General features: G+C 42.4%; 2 protein-coding genes and 1 long non-coding RNA gene across 3 annotated transcripts in view; 1 reads left to right on the forward strand and 2 right to left on the reverse strand.

Annotated features, from left to right (window-relative positions):
• Positions 1-18930, forward strand: part of Mib1 (MIB E3 ubiquitin protein ligase 1) — a 161421-nt gene that overhangs the window by 15128 nt on the left and 127363 nt on the right. The gene's annotated exons all lie outside the window — the stretch shown is intronic.
• LOC125364199 lies at positions 1473-16406 on the reverse strand. Its single transcript, XR_007213440.1, has 3 exons — positions 15587-16406; positions 9574-9579; positions 1473-1484 (listed from the first exon to the last, which is right to left on the reverse strand). It is a non-coding gene; the product is annotated as an uncharacterized LOC125364199 (long non-coding RNA).
• LOC125364194 (metalloreductase STEAP1-like) lies at positions 12730-13827 on the reverse strand. The gene is given in 2 exon segments (XM_048363654.1): positions 12730-13200; positions 13202-13827. Coding segments are annotated over 2 exon segments (1092 nt in total). The 5' UTR covers positions 13825-13827; the 3' UTR covers positions 12730-12731.

An 18930-nucleotide genomic window follows, 5' to 3' on the forward strand; every position in this document is an offset into this window, starting at 1 on the left:
TGGGATCGACTGTCCGGGTGTGGCTTGGCACCTTCAGTCCTCACCTCTGCTGTGAGTGGGGGACGGGTCAGGCTCAGGTGACCCTGCTGGGCTGGTATTGCCCACCAACGCCTGTGGTTTTAGTTGTAAGAGCCTGTGAGGTCCAGGCGCCTCGGGTGGGGTTTGCACAACCAGCCGTCTCCCGGCCCCTGTTGGGAAGGGGGCGGGGCCTGTTCTGCCAATTCAGGAACCTGTGGGGCCTTGGGGCTGCTCTGCCCTTCCCCTGCTAAACTGACTTCCCAGCGCCTGATGGGAGCTTCCCCGCCTGATTTGGGGGTTCTTTGTTCCCTCAGGGGTAGGGGTGGGGGAGGGAGGGCACTCACTTTTGCTGCTTTGTGTGTGTGTCCCGCGCAGCCGTTGGCCCTCCAGGGGTTGGCTATGTGTCGTTGTGGCTTCCCTGGTTCCCGATTTCTGCCGTGCTGGGTTCCTTTGTCTGGACCCGGTGTGGACCCGAACTTCTCGTCGCTGCCGGTGTGTGTCTTGGTCCGCACCCTGCCTTGTGGCCGTGGGGTCTCCCGCTATATGAATTCTGCGCTCCTGGCAGCCTGTCTGCGGATCGCCGGGTTCCCCTTTCCCAGCCTGACCCTGTTTGGGCCAGGGTCGGCTGGTGGGGGGAGGGTGTCCCGGTGAATCTCCGGCTCTGTGTAGGTTTTCGGTTCTTCTTTTTTGCTCCTTTTTGTTTTCCTGCGTTTCTCCACTGCTTCTGGCTGCTGGTTTTGCTGGGTTCTTGGTGGGGTGTTGGGTGTTGGGGTTCCCAGCTCACTATGCCGTTGGAGCCAGTCGGGGTGCCTCCCTATTCTATCGGCGCCATCTTTGGATCTTTTTGCTGGGTTCTTGATGGGGTGTTGGGTGTTGGAGTTCCTAGCTCACTATGCCGTTGGAGCGAGTCGGGGTGCCTCCCTATTCTATCGGCGCCATCTTTCCTCCTAAAGGAATTTCTATAATAACAAATAATTCATAAATGACATTTAAGTACTGTCTTCTTTGATTTTGAGAATCTTTGTATGTTAGTAGAGGAATTTATTATTTGTTGTGATAACTACTATATTTTTTTCTGATCAGTGCTACCTTATTTTTATGTGTATTCCTTTTTCCAGTGAGTTGGAAGATTTTGTCACTATTCCTTTCCTGTCAATAATGCTTGACAAATGCATTGAAAATTACAATATAATACCCAGTATGAGGTAATGCTATGTAAATACTCGTTATGCTATTTCATTATGCAGTATTATTAAGGAATAATGACAAGGAAAAAGTTCATACATGTTCAGTACAGTTGTACCTACTTTTTCCTATGTCAAAAACTAAACACTTTAATTTTCCTCCCTTCCCTCTTTTGTACTTTACATTCCTTGGTTTTATGAAAAATACAAGAATCAGTAGATTTAGTCCCAAATGATGTGTATTTTTTTTCTCTTCCTCCTTCCAATAATACACTATCTGTTCTATGTTTTACAACTTGCTCTTAAAATTTCATTAAACTTCAAGGGCTAGGGTTGTGTCCTAGTGGTAGAACACTTGCTTAACACATGGGAAACCCTGAATTCAATCCTTAGGACAAAAAGAAAAAGGCAAAAAAGTATTAAACTTTATAGTTACAGTTTTACTAGTTAACTAGATTTATATATTTGCTGGGTATAGTGGCTTATGCTGAGGGCAGCCCTGGCAAAAAATTTTCAAGATTCCCATCTTGGCTGGGTGTGGTGCTATCTGCCCATTATCCCAGCTGTGTGGAAGCACTATGGCCAAGTTCAGTGGAGTGCGCTTATCATCCCTAGCTACATGGAGAAGTATAGGAGGTGTGGCTCAAATAGGAGAGTGCCTTCCTAGCAAGAGTGAGGTCCTGAGTTCAAACCTTTGTACAGTTTTTTTTTTTTCAAGTATTGAGCCTGGTGCTGAGGTGTGTGCTTGTAGTCCTAGCTACTCAATAGCCTGAGGCAAGAGGACCTCTTGAGCCCAGGACTTAGAGAACTACCTGGATAATATATTCTCCTTAAATTTGACTCTTTTTAATGCTCTTATCTGGAGATACTAGCATTTTGTTTTGTGTAATTGGGAAATACTCTGCAAATCTACCTCAGTAAGCACACAAAGGCTTCTGCACTTGTTCATGTTTGAGAGGTTCAGAACAATAAGATTCTATGTTAATGCCTTCTGTTCTCAAACTCCTACTGTTTAGTGTACCTTCTGTTCTAGATGTGATCAGTGAAGGAACTAGTTTCAGCTCACTAATTTACAATTTAGAAAAGCTTAATTTTTCTATTTTAAGGGGGAAATGGTAATGTAAAAGTTTTTCTTTCCTTCTCTCTCTTTTTTTTTTTCTGTTCTTGAGACAAGGTCTATGTAGCCCAGGTTGGCCTTGAACTTGGATTCCTCATGCTTCAACTTCCTTAGTGCCAGGGTTATAGATGTGCCTGGCTCAAAAGTAGAAGTTTTAATAAAACTCTACCACTTCTTTTTTTAATAATTTATTAATTAAACAAAAATTTTTGACAAGGTGTTGTGCACAATGGGTACAGTTACATAGTAGGGCAGTGTGTACTTTTCTTGTGATATCTTACGCCCTGTTTTTCTTTCCCTTCTCTAGGTCAGGTAGACATATATACAATACACAGTGTACCAAGAACATATACAGTGGTCATGTGGCCTATGCCAAAGAAAATTCGCCTATGGCTTTAAATGTAATGTTCAAGTAATGTAAATGTAAATGTAAATGTTCAAGTTCTGACCATTTCCCTGCGAATACCAATATTTCAACATTTCTAATCGCTATGTAGTATTCCATTGTGTATAGGTACCACATTTTTTGGATCCATTCATCTGTGGAGGGACATCTGGGTTGTTTCCATATTTTGTCTTTTTTTTTTTTTTGCCAGTCCTGGGGCCTTGGACTCAGGGCCTGAGCACTGTCCCTGGCTTCTTTTTGCTCAAGGCTAGCACTCTGCCACTTGAACCACAGTGCCACTTCTGGCCATTTTCTATATATGTGGTGCTGGGGAATCAAACCCAGGGCTTCATGTATACAAGGCAAGCGCTCTTGCCAATAGGCCATATTCCCAGCCCTGTTTCCATATTTTGGATATTGTGAATTGTGCAGCGATGGAAGTGCAGATATCTTTTTGATATCTTGGGACCTGCTGTTCAGGATAGATGCCTAGGAGTGGTATGGCTAGGTCATAGGGTAGGTCTATATTGAGCTTTTTGAGGAACCTCCATACTGTTCTCCAAAGTGCTTGTACTAATTTGCACTCCCACCAACAATGGAGAAGGGTTCCTCTTTCCCCGCACCCCCTCCAGCATTTGTTGTTGCCTGAGTTCAGAGTATAGGCCATTCTAACTGGAGTGAGGTGGTATCTCAGGGTTGTTTTTATTTGCATTTCCTTTACTAACAGAGATGTTGAGCATTTCCTCATATGTTTCTTTGCCATTTTTATCTCTTCTCCTGTGAAGTCTCTCTTTAGCTCCTTTGCCCACTTAATAATTGCTTTACTGGGCTTGGAGGGGATTCGTTTTTTGAGTTCTCTGTAGATGACAGATATTAGGCCTTTGTTGCTGTGCTGGTAAATATCCTTTCCCATATGGTTGGCTGTTTTTCTATTTTGGTGGCTATGTCCTTAGCTGTGCAGAAACTTTTTAATTTGAGTAGTCTCATTTTTCAAGTCTTTCCCCTATTTGTTGTGCCCCTGGGACTCTATTCAGGAAGTTCCTTCCTGTGCCTAAAAGTTCTAGCGTCTTTCCTACTCTGTCCTTCAGTAGTTTCAAGGATTCAGGTCTGATATTGAGGTCCTTGATCCATTTTGAGTTGATCTTGGTGCATGTTGATAGGCTTGGGTCTACTTTGAGTTTTCTTCATATGGCTGCACAGTTTTCCCAGCACTAGTAGTTGAAGAGGCTCTGTTTATTCCATTGTATGTCTTTAGCTCCTTTGTCGAATATCAGCTGACTTTAAGAGTGCAGTTTTATTTCTGGATCTTCAATTCTAATCCATTGGTTTTCCGGTCTGTTTTTATACCAATACCAGGCTGTTTTTGTTATGATGGCTCTTATAGTAGAGCTTAAAGTCTGGTATTATGATACCTCCTGCACTGCTTTTTTTGTCTAGAATTGCTTTGGCTATTCTAGGTCTTTTGCTGTTCCATATGAATTTATGGGTTGCTTTCTCTATTTCAGTGAAAAATGTAGCTGGGATTTTGATGGGAATTGCATTAAATTTGTATAACAATTTGGGCAATATGGCCATTTTCACTATATTGATTCTGCCTACCCATGAGCATGGGAGGTCTTTCCATCTCCTTGTGTCTTCTTTGATTTCCCTTATTAGATTTTTATAGTTCTCATTAAATAGGTCCGTCACGTCCTTGGTTAGGTTGATCCCTAGGTACTTTATTCTTTTTTTGGCTACTGTAAATGGAATTGTTTCCATAATTTCCTTTTTTGCTTTTACATTGCTGGTGTACATAAAAGCTGCTGACTTTTGTGGATTGATTTTGTATCCTGCTACTTTGCCAAAATGGTTTATTAGGTGTAGGAGTTTGGGGACTGAGTTTTTTGGGTCCTTCAGATATAAGATCATGTCATCTGCGAATAGGGATAGCTTGATTTCTTTCTTGTCAATGTGGATCCCTTTGATCTTCTCCTCTTGCCTTATTGCTATGGCTAGGGATTCCAGCACTATGTTGAAAAGAATTGGGGAATGTGGGCATCCTTGTCTTGTTCCTGAGTTTAGGGAGAATGATTTAAGTTTCTCTCCATTTAATACGATATTAGCAGTTGGTCTGTTGTATATGGCTTTTATTGTTTTGAGGAATGTTCCATCTATTCCTGTTCTCTCCAGAGCTTTTAATAAGTATGGATGTTGTATTTTGTCAAAGGGTTTTTGGGCATTGACTGAGTTAACAATGTGATTCTTGATTTTAGTTCTGTTGATGTGGTGAATTACATTGATTGATTTACAGATGTTGAAACATCCTGTGACTGTGGGATGAAGCCTACTTGGTCATGATGTATAATTTTCTTGATCAGTTTCTGGATCCTGTTAGCTAATATTTTATTGAGGAGCTTTGCGTCTGTGTTCATTAGTGATATTGGTCTGTAGGTCTCTTTTTTTGTTGGGTCTTTGCCTGGCTTGGGGATGAGTATAATATTAGCTTCATAGAATGAGTTTGGGATTTCTCCCTCTGTTTCTATTTTGCGGAAGAGTTTGAGGAGTATTGGTATTAGCTCCTCACTTAAGGTTTTATAGAATTCGTTGGTGAATCCATCTGGGCCTGGGCTTTTCTTTGTTGGGAGGTTCTTGATTACCCCCAGTATCTCGCTGTAAGTTATTGGTTTATTTAGTTGATTTATTTCTTCTTGGCTCAGTTTGGGCATTTTATACTTCTCTAAGAATTGATCCATTTCTGTAAAATGATTGTTTTTTTAGTGAGTATTGGTTCTGGAAATAGTTCCTTATGATGGTTTGAATATCGTGTGTACTTGTTATTTTTCTGGTGATTTTACGTATATGAGTCTCTTCTCTTCTTTTTCTTGTAAGTCTTGCGAGGGGTCTATCAATTTTATTTATTTTCTCAAAGAACCAGCTTTTAGTCTTATTTATTTGTTGAATTGTCTTTCTATTTTCAATCAGATTTATCTCTTCTTTAAACTTTGTGATCTCCTGCCTCCTAGTCATTTTAGATCTGATCATTTCTTGTTTCTCCAGTTGTTTTAGTTTCTTTGTGAGGTTATTCACCTGCTCTGTTTCCATTCTTTAATGTGAGTGCTGAGGGCGCTGATCTTGCCCCTCAGTACTGCTGTGTCCCCTAGGTTTCTTTGTGATGTATTTTCATTGTCATTGTGGGTTATGAATTCGTTAATTTCATCCTTAATTTGGTCTGTGGCCTAAGTGTTAGATAACAGTGAGGGGTTTATCCTCCTAGAATGTGTACAGTCTCTGTGGTAAATGTTGTTATTGAGGGTTACTTTCATTGCACTGTGGTCAGATATAACACATGGGAGGACGTCAATACTTTTGTATTTGCTGAGGTTCTTTTTGTGGACTATGACATGGTCTATTTTGGAGTATGATCCATGAGCTGCTGAGAAGAAGGTGTATTGGGTCTCTGTAGGGTGAAAGATTCTGTATAGATCTGTCAGATCCATTTGGGATATGGTGTTACTTAGGTCCTCAGCTTCCTTGCTAATCCTCTGGGTGTTGGATCTGTCTCTTGGAGAGAGTGGGGTATTAAAGTCACCCACTATGATTGTGTTTGTGTCTGTCTTGTTCTGTACTTCTGTGAGTATTTGCTTGATGTGTGTAGGACCTCTTTTGTTTGGTGAGTATACCTTTATCACCATGATGTCTTGATTCTGGATTTTTCCTTGTATTTAAATGTAGTGACCTTCTTTGTCTTTTTGAGTTGATTTTAATGAGCAGTCCAGCTTGTCTGAGATCAGGATGGCTACTCCTGGCATTTTGGTAGGTGCGTTTGCTTGGAAGATCTTGCTCCATCCTTTCGTTCGGAGCCTGTTTTTATCCCTTGCTGTAAGATGGGTCTCTTGTTTACAACAGATGGCAACTTTTTGTTTGCGGATCCATTCTGCCAGTCTGCTCCTCTTTATCAGAGGGTTTATAACATTTATATTCAAAGAGATCAAGGATAAGAGTTTTTTTCTCTTCCATTTTCCTGTTAAGCTGTTTTTCCTCTCTTTTTTTTTTCCTTGTATGTAGTGAGCGGCTCTTTCTGTTGGGCTCTCGCTATTGTAGTTTCTTTCTGTTTCTGTCTGTGTGTCCTGTACGATTTCTGTTGGGTGGGGTTCCCCTCTTAGAATTCGCTGTAGGGCTGGTTTTTTATTCACATACTTGTTTATATCCTCTTTCCCCCATCTTTGTTTAACGAAGCGCACCCGCCTGTCTTAGGTCCGGTGGGTCACCCAGCCTGCCTTACCCATCATTAGGAACTTCTTCAGAGCAAAGCTGAAGGCCCTGTCATAGGTTGGTGAAAAGCAGAGACTCCGCTTACCGGTCTCTGGCTGTGGTTCCTCTCGGGGGAAATTCATTTACTTGGAGCTTGACCTTATGCAACTGGCTGGCTAAACTCATGAAAGAGTTTTGCAATATGCGTACAATGGAAGGAAGGCATAGGAAAACCATCAGCAAACGTATCCGTGGGCCGAGCAATGTCATTTGCATCCCCTTAACATTAGTCAAGGAAGGGATATACTGTTGAAGTTATTCAAACAGTTCTTTTGCTGTTTCTGCCACTTCAGAGTCCAGAGGCGGGGCTTGTTCTTTTCCAGCTATTTGCCTATGGAGTTGAAAGAGATCTAAGGACAGATTATTATGGTGCCAAATACCATTTAGATGTGCTACAACTTGTTCCCAAGGATAGCTCGACCCATTATATTTATGGAGGGTCACACAAATAAAGTCAAACCCAGCATGGCAGCGCACCTGTTGCAAAGTTTGTAAAGCATGAATTTGTTCTCCCAGAGACAACACAGATTCATACAATGCTTCTAATTTTTGTTCTACCTTAACATCAATCCTGCCTTGAAAGTGCAGGGCTTGCGGAGTATTATGAGCAAGTTGATTGTTAAAGGATCTTTCCACTTAACTTGGTCAAAGGTCTTTGCTCTCTCTTTTCCCAGAACCGCTGTGCTTCGGAAAGGCCATTACAGTCCAAATTTAAAAGATTTAGTATGAATAAAGCATGAGAAAGAATATTAACAGGAGAGAGGGGGTATAATTCCCCCCTTTTAATTTAGAAATTTGGTGTTTTAACAAACCATTGGCCCTTTCAACAATTCCTTGCCCTTGATGATTATAGGGAATTCCTGTAGTGTGAACAATTTGGTAAGATTTGCAAAAAGTTTGCAAAGCTCGTCCAACATAACCCGGACCATTATCAGTTTTAATATGTTTAGGAAGTCCCATAGACGCAAAGCAGCATAAGGCATGGGAGATACAATGTTTGCTAGCTTCCCCGATAAGAGGAGTAGCCATAATAAAATTAGAGTAGGTGTCTATGGTAACATGGACAAAGCGCAGCCGTCCAAAAGAGGGAATGTGAGTAACATTCCTTTGCCAAACATGGTTGTCCTCGAGGGTTAATGCCATTGGAGGGCACAGGTAGGAAGGTAGTACAGTTGGGACAAGTTTTTACAATTTGACGAGCCGCCTCACGTGTGATATGAAAATGCTGACGTAAGGCAAGACTGTTTGATGGTGGGCAGCATGTGATTGCATTGCTAAGTCAAGTTGAAAAGAAAAATTTGAGTATCCTCATCCGTAATAGCATTGCCCTCACTTATTGGTAAGAAGAGGCAAAGTGAAGCAATTTGTTGGAGGGACAATGATGTGAAATTGTGCCCCTGAAATTGGCCCAAACAATGGCCCAGGAATCACAGTGAGTATAAAGCCATTCTTGCTGTTGTAAAGTATAGGGGATAATAATAATCTGTGGATCTCGTCCAGGATACTTCCATGATTCCACACGGCACATATGGACTAAGGTGGCTACCAATTCATAATAGGTAGTTAACACTTTTGAAGGAGTAGCAGGCAAGGAAAGCCATAAAAGAGGTCCCTTCTGCCAGAGGACCGCTGTTGGAAAATGAGGTGTAGTTAAAATATATGCTTCCAAGAGGCTGAGTAATCAATATAATTTACGTGTTGGGAAGAAATGGCAGAATTTACTATGCTTAAGGCTTTAGCTTCTTCATTTGTCATTTTTCTGGGAGATGTATGGTTAGGGTCCCCCTTTAATAGATCAAATAAGGGTTTTAATTCAGCTGTGGATAATTTATGATAAAGGCGAAGCCAATTAATATCTCCCAGAAATTTTTGAAAATCATGCAAAGTACGCAAATGAGAAGTCTTAATCTGTAATTTCTGACTAGTAAAATAATAAGAATCTCAAATATGAACAAGAGGGATTTTTATTTTTCTCTGGGCTGGCTTCAAACTGTAATCCAAGGAGTCTTAGCCGTAAAAGCCCTTTTTATTTCCAATTAAAGCAACAGGAGAACAATAGGAGAAGAGTTTATCTGTAAGTTGTTAACAATTGACCAACAATTAGTTGCCAGAGTTCTGCTGTAACACTTAGAGAACAGCAGACTGAATGAGATCCATGTGCCATCAAATCAAATCATATTATTTAACCTTACCTTACTGGCAGGTGAAAGAGAAAACAAATGAATAACAAGAAAAGTCTCAGCTTCAGTGGATCTGAAGTGGCTGTGTCTTCCATCCCAAATTAGCAGGCTAGCAGGAGCGATGGGTTGCATCTGGGTAAGGCTGTAGTGGTATCTCAGAGTTCTCTGGATAGGCTGTCACACCTCCTGCTGTTTGCCTGTAAATTTCTACACAGACTGATTAAAGGCATTTTAAAACAGATTTTAGAAGGCTTAGGCCTTTAACCATCTTCCTGGTCACAAAATCCACACACATTGAAGGCCAACCAAGTCTGCTCTCTGTAGCAGCCAGGACAGTTTGTGAGTCATGGAGGGAGAAGACACCAATGCTACTCCATTGCAACCCTGTGGTTGCCAAACACAACTCTGATGCTTTTAACCTTGGAATAAGGCTCGGTTGCAACTTTGTCATGATATCCCTGCTATAAACCCAACTTTGATCTTGGGGCAGGCAGACCAGGGTAGTAGCCTATGACAGCCTGGGCCTGTCAAAATCCTCACAGGATTCCTAGATTGCCTGAGCAAACCAGGCAGTTTGGGAGCCGACTGTGGAGGCAGCTTCCTGTAGCCACAGACTGCCACGGTCCACTCAGCTAGCACACATGTCAACCTGCATCTTATAAAGCAAAATGTTAATTTTGGGTCAGGAAAATTTAGAATAATAGTCACATTTGTGCAGTTGTTCCAAAATGACTCTGGTCCCTTGATCTTAAAGAGTTTATGAGAGCATAGGGAAAAAATTTAAAAAAAAAAATGGGGAAGCAAAATCTTTGTCTATACCAAAGAATTGTCAGGATTAGATGTATAATTGACTCTTAGCATAGATAGACATAAAGAATAACACACTGGTTTTACATCATTGTACTTATATCACGTGCTGTATATTAGAACCTTTTGGAGTTTTTCTCAGATACATTTGCTTGCATCCAAACATATCAGTTTGGGTTTAAAACCGGTTCCTTTTTAAAGTTTTACCAACAGATAGACATAGACAGACATACACATACAGACAGTGTGTACAAGCTTTGGGGCGTGCTTAGAATTTTTCTTTAATTGGCCATGTAAGTTTTCTGGAATTCCAGTGGCAAATGCTATTATTTTGCCTATATTCTAGAACCACGTGGTTAATTAGTAAACAACAACAAAAAATCTTCTTAGCAAATCAAAATTTTCACAGATTATCCGAGAAGCCACATTTTGAGAAACCAGCTCAGCTATGACCAGAGAAGGTCCAGGAGGCAGGAGACAGGACATGAACAGAACACAGACAGCAAGCTCAAAGCAAGACACCTTCGCCTTCCAGCATTTGCATTGGAAGGCACCTTTGAAATGCAAGGCCACAGTTACAGAGTTCAGAGTTGGGGCAGGGTTACCGGGAGCTGGAGACTCCAAGTCCCTGTCCAGCCTCCAGGAATTTGGCATGCCTGTCACCTGGGGGATGGGTGGGCTTCCACCCCAACCAATCCTATTGTCGACCATGTGCTCAATGCTAGAAAAAACTTAGAATTTAGCCAAACAAGCAGAATTTAACTGAGTCTCCAAACTTAACATCAATAACAAGAATAGAAAACCTTTCTTTGAGTCTTTCAAATAGATGTTAAACAAATATTGGTACCTTTGGAAGCTAGCACCAGCCCATCCTATCATACAGGCAGGCAGGCAGAGTTTAGAGGCAGAAAAAGAGACAGAGAGAACTTCATCTGCCTGAGCGCTCATAGAAGTTAGGTAAGTCCTGCAAAATATTCCAAATATGTAAGATTGGGCTCAAGCTTGAGCAGCTTTCCTGAAGCAATTTAGACTGTCCCCCACTTGATGAGCGACCAGCAGAACTGAACTATAGATCAGTTGACTCCAAACACCTACAATTGCTGATCCCCTTGACCTAGCCCAGTGGCTTTATGGAAAATCCAAGCTCCAGGCTAATGGTCACTCACCCTGGTTGGGGTTTCATATCTGTCATTGTCATGGTGGATGGAAGTAGAGCGCTCAGTCAGGAGAAGTTACCTCAGTGGTGTTAGCATTTCCCTGGCCTCAGGTCCCTCCCCTCTGCCAGCAGCCTGCACCTAGGAGAGCTGTAAGTCTGCCAGGACTGTCAGTGGGGGCTCACCAGTATCTACCTTTAAAGGAGTTTGTTGTTCTGGATGAAGCTGTGACAATATGGTTATAACTGATTCCAACATAATCTCAGTACAGGTCAGTCTGTCTTTAGTAGGCTCATTGCATAATTTCTCCTCAGTGTCTGAGCCATCTGAGTCTTCCTTAATGTCTAGCCCATCGGGTTCAGATCTTATTAATTTTCTCAGCTCTTCCCAAGCAGCTGCATAAGCTCCTGGGGCTGGGCAACACTCATCAGGTCCCTGTTCAGTTTCTCTGATCGATCGATTGAATCTAATCCATTCATGTCTAGAATCTAAACAATCTTGGACCAGATTCCAGAGAGTAATAGCATCTACTGGGGTTTTCTCAGGGCCATTCGCATCATAATGTTCCTGAATCTTTTTTCCAATTTTCTGCCAAGTTTCTAAGTTCATTGTTCTTTCCTCTGGGAACTGGGGGCATGCTTCAATAAAGTGAAAGAGACGTTCTAAGTGACTTTGGCCAAATTTCACTGCCCGGGCATGAAGCATGCCTTTGGGGGCCTGCACGTATAGCATGCAGCCTTTACTTAGTTCCATAATTTCTTACTCCCAACGATCTCTCTCTCTCTCTCCTTCCCAAGTGATCAGACATCCTTACCTTAACGGGGGTCCTCTGCAGTTGTCCCAGGTGTTCAGGTCCCTGTTTGGGCGCCACTCTGCCGGAGCCAGCCGGCAGCGAAAAGGGAATCCTGAATGAGGGGGGCGAGGATTAAAGAAAAGGAAAATACAAGACAAGAGAAAAAAGACAAGAGGGCGAAGTATGGGGTTCCGCAGGTCTGCAACTTAAGATTGTAACTGAAGACTGCAGCCATGTTTATTCTTAACTTACAGGTCATATGCAGTTTGAAAACCAGGAAATAGCATAGGCTTAAAATTCCAGAACACAAAAAGCCTTGGAGTTAGCAATACCCGACATAGCTAAGACAGGATGAGGTTGCGAAACATAAGAGTGGACCCCAGAGCAATACCTGATGGTAGCTAAGACAGATGAGGTTGGTTAACATAAGAATGGACTCATGGCAGACATAGTAAAGCATTTCCGATTTTCCATTAAGCCATGTCCTTGCACGTCCTTGAAAACACAGCCAGAGGTCAGGAAAAATTTAGCTGCAAGTTTGGCCCCTGACACCTCTTTGCTATGGAAAGATCTGGTTTTTCCCTCGAATATGAATTCTAGTTTCGCTGGATATCTAATTCTGGGTTGGCAATTGTTGGCCTATAGGACTTGGATGGTGTTCTTCCACTCTCTTCGTGCGTGGTAGGTTTGTGTGGAGAGGTCTGCTGTTATTCGATCCTTTTCCCATTGTAATAAGTCTCTTCGCTTTGGCTGCATTCAAAATTTGCTCTTTATTGTTTTTTTTTGACCTTGGGCTTGGCATTTTATTCATAAAGACAAAAGTTGAAAATGTTTATAGCAAAAGATAGCAATATTAAATAAAATTTGATGATCAGGAATTCTACAGTTGGGAGGACATTTGCTTTGTTAATTTTGGTGACATCTTCCCAACCACGTCTAATCTTCAATATCTTCTTCCTCAAGCATGGCAGAAATAGTATGGTTTTGCATACCAGGACCATACTTGGAAGGAAAGTAGCTATCATAAAAGTTGGAGGCGTATACCATATAAATTGCTTTATATCTACCCACATATTCCAGGCAAAAATCAATGTGTGTACTGTGCACAGTAGAAGGGAAACAATTCCTAGCTTGTTCTGAACATAGTGAAATTCTCTCCATGTCAAAGAGTCGCTCACAGATGGAATAGATGTCACAGCCAAGACAGCCAGGATTGCAAGACCCACAATTCCCAAGGACACATAGATCTCCATTCTCCAAACATCATGCTCTCCAGGCATCTTCTTTATTATGTTGGACCTGTTGATATGCCCAGTTTAGCAGCTTGTATCTGTAGGATCGCCTCATTGGATAAGATAGACTATAAATTGCATGCAGTACAGCAAAAAAGAAACTGAGAAGTCCAAATTGCTTTCTGGTGGACATCCACCTAGCTAACCATGGTGGGAACATCTTATACTTGGTTCCATTATGGAGTTGCACCACTGCTGCTAAGACACCAGGCAGATAAACCAATGCTAAGCGGGTAATGGAAACCATTGGTAAGACTTTGTTGATGTCCAGGATTGGAATTTTATAAAAATATTGTTGATGTGAAGTTACTAAAGGGTGACTTATTTCCCTCAGGAGAGTGTACAAAAATGTCAGAGATGATACAATCATAGATATTTTGATTGGCAAGTGCCAATTTGGAAAGAGTTCCTGCTTGTGCTGAAGATTTGAGGAGCAATCAAATCCATCCACATGGGCTGTTTGCTGCAAATGTGAAAGCACAGGTCTTTTCAGCATGCTGGTCTCTCCCACGTTCTTAGTCAAATGATGATCATCTTCTAGGTCCCTGCTAGACTTCATTTCCCAAAGTTCTTCTTGATTTATCATGTCTTTTCTGCTCTCCATTAATTCTTTTTTTTTTTTTTTTTTGCCAGTCCTGGGCCTTGGACTCAGGGCCTGAGCACTGTCCCTGGCTTCTTCCCGCTCAAGGCTAGCACTCTGCCACTTGAGCCACAGCGCCGCTTCTGGCCGTTTTCTGTATATGTGGTGCTGGGGAATCGAACCTAGGGCCTCGTGTATCCGAGGCAGGCACTCTTGCCGCTAGGCTATATCCCCAGCCCCTCTCCATTAATTCTTTAGAAAAGAATAGCTTCAGCAACCTCTCATGTAGTCCTTGCCCGCCACGCCCTGGTGGTTCACTGCATTTGTGCATTTTTTTTTCATACCCCGGCTCAATCAAGCAGGAAATGCGAGAGGGAGGTATCCTCTGGATTGGAAGCAGCCTCTGGCCTGAGACACCTGAGTTGCAACACCTGGGGATTTTGCATGCCACATTCCCAGAACCAATGTTTCAGTAAATGTGAAGACAAACAGCATTTTCCCTGTTTATCTGTTATGCATGGCTGGGGCCCCGGGGAGGCTAATCCCTCTTCAATATGCCATTTCACATTCTGTCTGCTCTTTATTCTTGAGTTCTGAAGTCTTGATTATTATGTGCCTGGGCGAGGATTTTCTAGGGTCTGGTCTGCCAGGCTTCCTATAGGCTTCGGTTACCTGGGTGAGGTCCCTTGTGAGATTGGGGAAGTTTTCTGCAATCACTTTATTGAAAATATCTTGAACCCCTCTGCTCTGGTATTCGGCTCCTTCTTGTATGCCAGTTATGCGCAGATTATATCTCTTGTGTCTTTGTCCATTAGCTCCTGGATTAGTCTGCCCTGGAGCTTTACCGTTTCTTGGAGTGTGGTAATTTTCTGGTCCTTATCGGCTGCATCATCGTCCAAGAGAGAAATTCTGGATTCAATATGCTTAATTCTTTGTGCTGTGGATTCAGGTGTGGAGTTTATGGATGTCAGGGAGCTATTTATGGTTGCCAGATAAGCTCTGATCGTGGAAATTTCTTCCTTTAAAGACTTCTCAGGATGTTAAGGTCTTCTTTAACGGAGGTTTGCACTGTATCCATTTTTGCTTCCATTTCTTTCTTGACTTCCTGGATGTCCTTCGAGACTGCCATTCTAAACTCCTGGAATTGTTTTCTGAATTCGTTCCTGAGCCTTTCCATCATTTCTGCTATCATAGCCTCAGTTTTTTTTTTTTTTTTGGCCAGTCCTGGGCCTTGGACTCAGGGCCTGAGCACTGTCCCTGGCTTCTTCCCGCTCAAGGCTAGCACTCTGCCACCTGAGCCACAGCGCCCCTTCTGGTCGTTTTCCATAGTATTTCCAAGTATTTTGCTTGTATGTCAAATGATGAGTTTTGGCCAGAGATTTTTTGAATACATATACTTTATTTAATAAGTTAATGTCATTCAAAATACAGTGTGAGAACATTACAGAGTTGAACATGCTGGCAATGTTGCTCACAAGAGCCCGTGTTCCTGTCTGTGGCGGTGCCACTACTGCCAGTGGTTTCTGGGGTAATGGCAGAGGCACTGGGCATCTGCCCTCCTGTAGATACCAGTGCAGATGACTCCTAACACGACACGCACACATCAGGTTTAACAAACACACTCTGACAGCTAACACATACTTACACAATCACTCTACAGTAATGCGTGTTATTAAATTAGGATGTAATTACCTGGTTAATCCACTCTCTATCTTGAAGATGGAGGACTACATCAGCAGCAGGGTAGTTCTATGTGTGAGCAGTGCTAACTCAAGAGGGTGGAAACCTTCACCTTTCATGAAAGCGCCACAGACCCGCACAATTCTCACTGCAAGCCCAGAAACTAAGTTCATGTGCCTGCTATATGGCCAGTTGGCTGGACGACCTGTATTCTAGACAGACAGTTAATGGAGAGAGGATATATGCACCTAATTGGATAGACTCGTTCTGCAGTCGTACCTTTCCTGTGTAATACCACAAAATTATGGAGTGTTCTCAACTACAGCGGAGGACATGGACCACACTGCTACACAAATGGGGACATCAGCATTAAGCACAGCTGGTTAGTTACTGGAAAAATGTATTCCAGAACTTCAGGACAAAGCACAGGAATGAGATATACTAAATAATCTCAGCACAGTCTGTGATGTCCCACCCTAGAAAGGAAGCTACTTCTCTAAGTGAACTTTGAACTGTACATGCACAGGGTTAAGAGCATTCATTAGCTGTTCATTCCTCTGCTGTCAGAGTACACATTAGAGGCTCTCAAGGACTGACTCACCTAGCTCCTATGATGGAAGCACATCTTTCTGTAAGACTCACTGATATATACTATACTGAAGCAAATAAGTAGGGCATAAAAATAAAATTTATCAAAGATAGACTTTCATGTACTCCCTGTCTGGTCCTCTCCTAGCATGTTGCTTAATGAAGGAAGGGAACCAGGCATTACTCCCTCAACTCAACTATACAGGAGGGAGTGCAACCATCTCTCCATCCAACTCAAACTCCTCTGTCCCATCTGGTGAGAAAAGGTAAGTTGGTGGTTTCCATGATGATTCTTCAAGGCAGGATGGATAAAGTTTTCCCACAGTGCACCGAAAATCTCTGCCTAAGACCCAAAGCACACGCTCAGATATGTGCTGGCGCAAAGACCAGCGGTCAGGTTCCAAGGCCTGCTGGTAGGTAACGTACTTAGCTTGCTCATTTAAGTCGGTTTCTCTCATGAACACACAAAGAGAATTTGAGATCACAATGGCTTGAACAGAGGGGTCCATGTACCTCTTTGTGGGGATGTTGGCTGCCATTTTCCACTCATTTTTGTTCACGTCGTAAATCTCTACAGTCACTGAGGTCTACTGTGCCAGAGGGGAGTCTTAGGCCAGAATTGGTGGCAATGTGCAACCCTCCAATGTAAAAAATCTTATCACCAAACACTGTAGCTGAGGCAAAGGATCTGCATACTTTAAAGTGGTAGGAATCTCATTCCCTTTCTTTGTATTTTGTCCTTCCTGTAAGGTTCGCCAGAAAGGAAACCTACAACATGGTTCAGGCAGAAAGGAGTTTATTGGAGGGAAAGCAAACTGCCAGCTCACACAGATGGAGGTGTGGGGAGACAGAGGGGAAGGAAGAAGGGAAAAAGAGCAAGAGAGAGTAAGAGAGAAAAGGAAAGAGGATTGTGTTGAGCCAGATTATATAGGAAAAGGGGGGAGGTATGGCCAGGTGGATTGGATGTGACCTCAGAGAAGGAGGTGGTAACTGCCTCCAGGTGTGCCAAGTTACCTAGATAGCTGGTGTACTAGGTGCAGATTTAAACAGGTGCAGGCATCTGCATGGAGCCCTCTGGGGGTGGACCTTACACTTCTGTTCCTTTCTTAGGTAGTATTAGGGTTTTTTTTTTTTTTTTTTTTTTTTTTGCCAGTCCTGGGCCTTGGACTCAGGGCCTGAGCACTGTCCCTGGCTTCTTCCCGCTCAAGGCTAGCACTCTGCCATTTGAGCCACAGCGCCACTTCTGGCCGTTTTCTGTATATGTGGTGCTGGGGAATCGAACCTAGGGCCTCATGTATCCGAGGCAGGCACTCTTGCCACTAGGCTATATCCCCAGCCCCGTGTATTAGGGTTTGAACTAGAGACTAGGTAGGCAAACACTTTCCTAATTTAGCCACACCCTCACTCTTTTGCTTTATTTTTGGAGGGGGAGGGGTGGTGACATATGAATTGGGCTTTCTGCTTGTTTGGCTTGCTTAGTTAGCTCTCTGCCACTTGAGCCATGCTTGTAGCTATGTTTTTTGTTTTGGTGTTGGGGCTTGAACTCAGGGCCTGGGTGCTGGCCCTGAGCTTTTTTGCTCAAGGTTAGTGCTCTACCACTTTGACCCACAGTTCTACTTCCAGTTTTCTGGTGGTTAAATGGAGATAAGAATCTTAGGAATTTCCTGCCCAGGCTGGTTTTGAACCATGATCCTCAGATCTCAGCCTCCTGAGTAGCTAGGATTACAGATGTGAGTGATTAGCTTCCATTTTCTTAATGAATACCAAGTGTTGCAGAACAAGGTGTGATGATTGTTGGTTATCTCATCACCTCTAGAGGCTGAGGTGGGAGGACTGGGAGTTAGGTCAGCCTGACCTGCAGAGTGGGAAAAAGTAAAAAGACACGGTTGGAAGTAGGAGTAGGAAGTAGTAGTTTCTACTAAGCTATTGAAATTATAAAGCAGCCATTTTAATATTTACTATTTAACATTTTGAAATTTATTCACATATTAGAACCTGATTTAGTAAATTAGACTTTAAATCCGACTGAATTCAGAGCATGATGCCCTAGATTATGTAATTATCCTTCAAATCAGATCAGTAGTAGATGGAGACTTGTAGACTAGTAGAGAGAGACTTGTTAGCACCAAGCCTCCAGCTTTGTTATCAGGCCCACCTGGATTTGAATCTGAGTCTGCTACTTATTTCTTCTTTATAACTACAAGTAGTATGCCTATTTCAGGATTGTCAGGCAGGTTAAGTAAAATATATGTAGGGCATCAGGCATTGTACTAATATATGGCAGCTAGTATTGATAATAACAATGATCTTATTTCCATTAATAGAGTATTTCTCAGGAGTAGTAGGAATTTGGAATGCACTAGCCAGTTGGCAGATCAGAAAGGCTTTGCTCTCATGACAAGTTTTAATTATTGTTGGGACTAAACCAGTTAAGTAGTTTAATAGTTCTGGAAGAATAAGATGGATTCTCAGATAGTTAACCCTTTTTGATTTCTGTAATGTTTTCTGTCATATTTGATTTGGAGTTAAAGTTGAATAAACATGTAAGTCAGAAATAGAATGTTGAGGTTGGTTGAGTGACATCAACAGTTATAGCACAATAACTAGTTAGAATAATTACTAATGATACTCACATTTTAAAAAAGTATTTACTTTTAGCCGGGCACTGGTGGCTCATGCATGTAATCCTAGTTACTCAGGAGGCTGAGATCTGAGGATCATGGTTCATAGCCTGGGCAGGAAAGTCCCTGAGACTCTTATCTCCAATTAACCATCAGAAGACCAGAAGTAGTTCTGTGGCTCAAATGGCAGAGTGCTAGCCTTGAGCTGAATAGCTCAGTGACAGTGCCCAGGCCCAGAGTT

This window comes from Perognathus longimembris, chromosome 15 (genome assembly GCF_023159225.1).
Source record: "Perognathus longimembris pacificus isolate PPM17 chromosome 15, ASM2315922v1, whole genome shotgun sequence".
Classification (NCBI taxonomy): domain Eukaryota; kingdom Metazoa; phylum Chordata; class Mammalia; order Rodentia; family Heteromyidae; genus Perognathus; species Perognathus longimembris.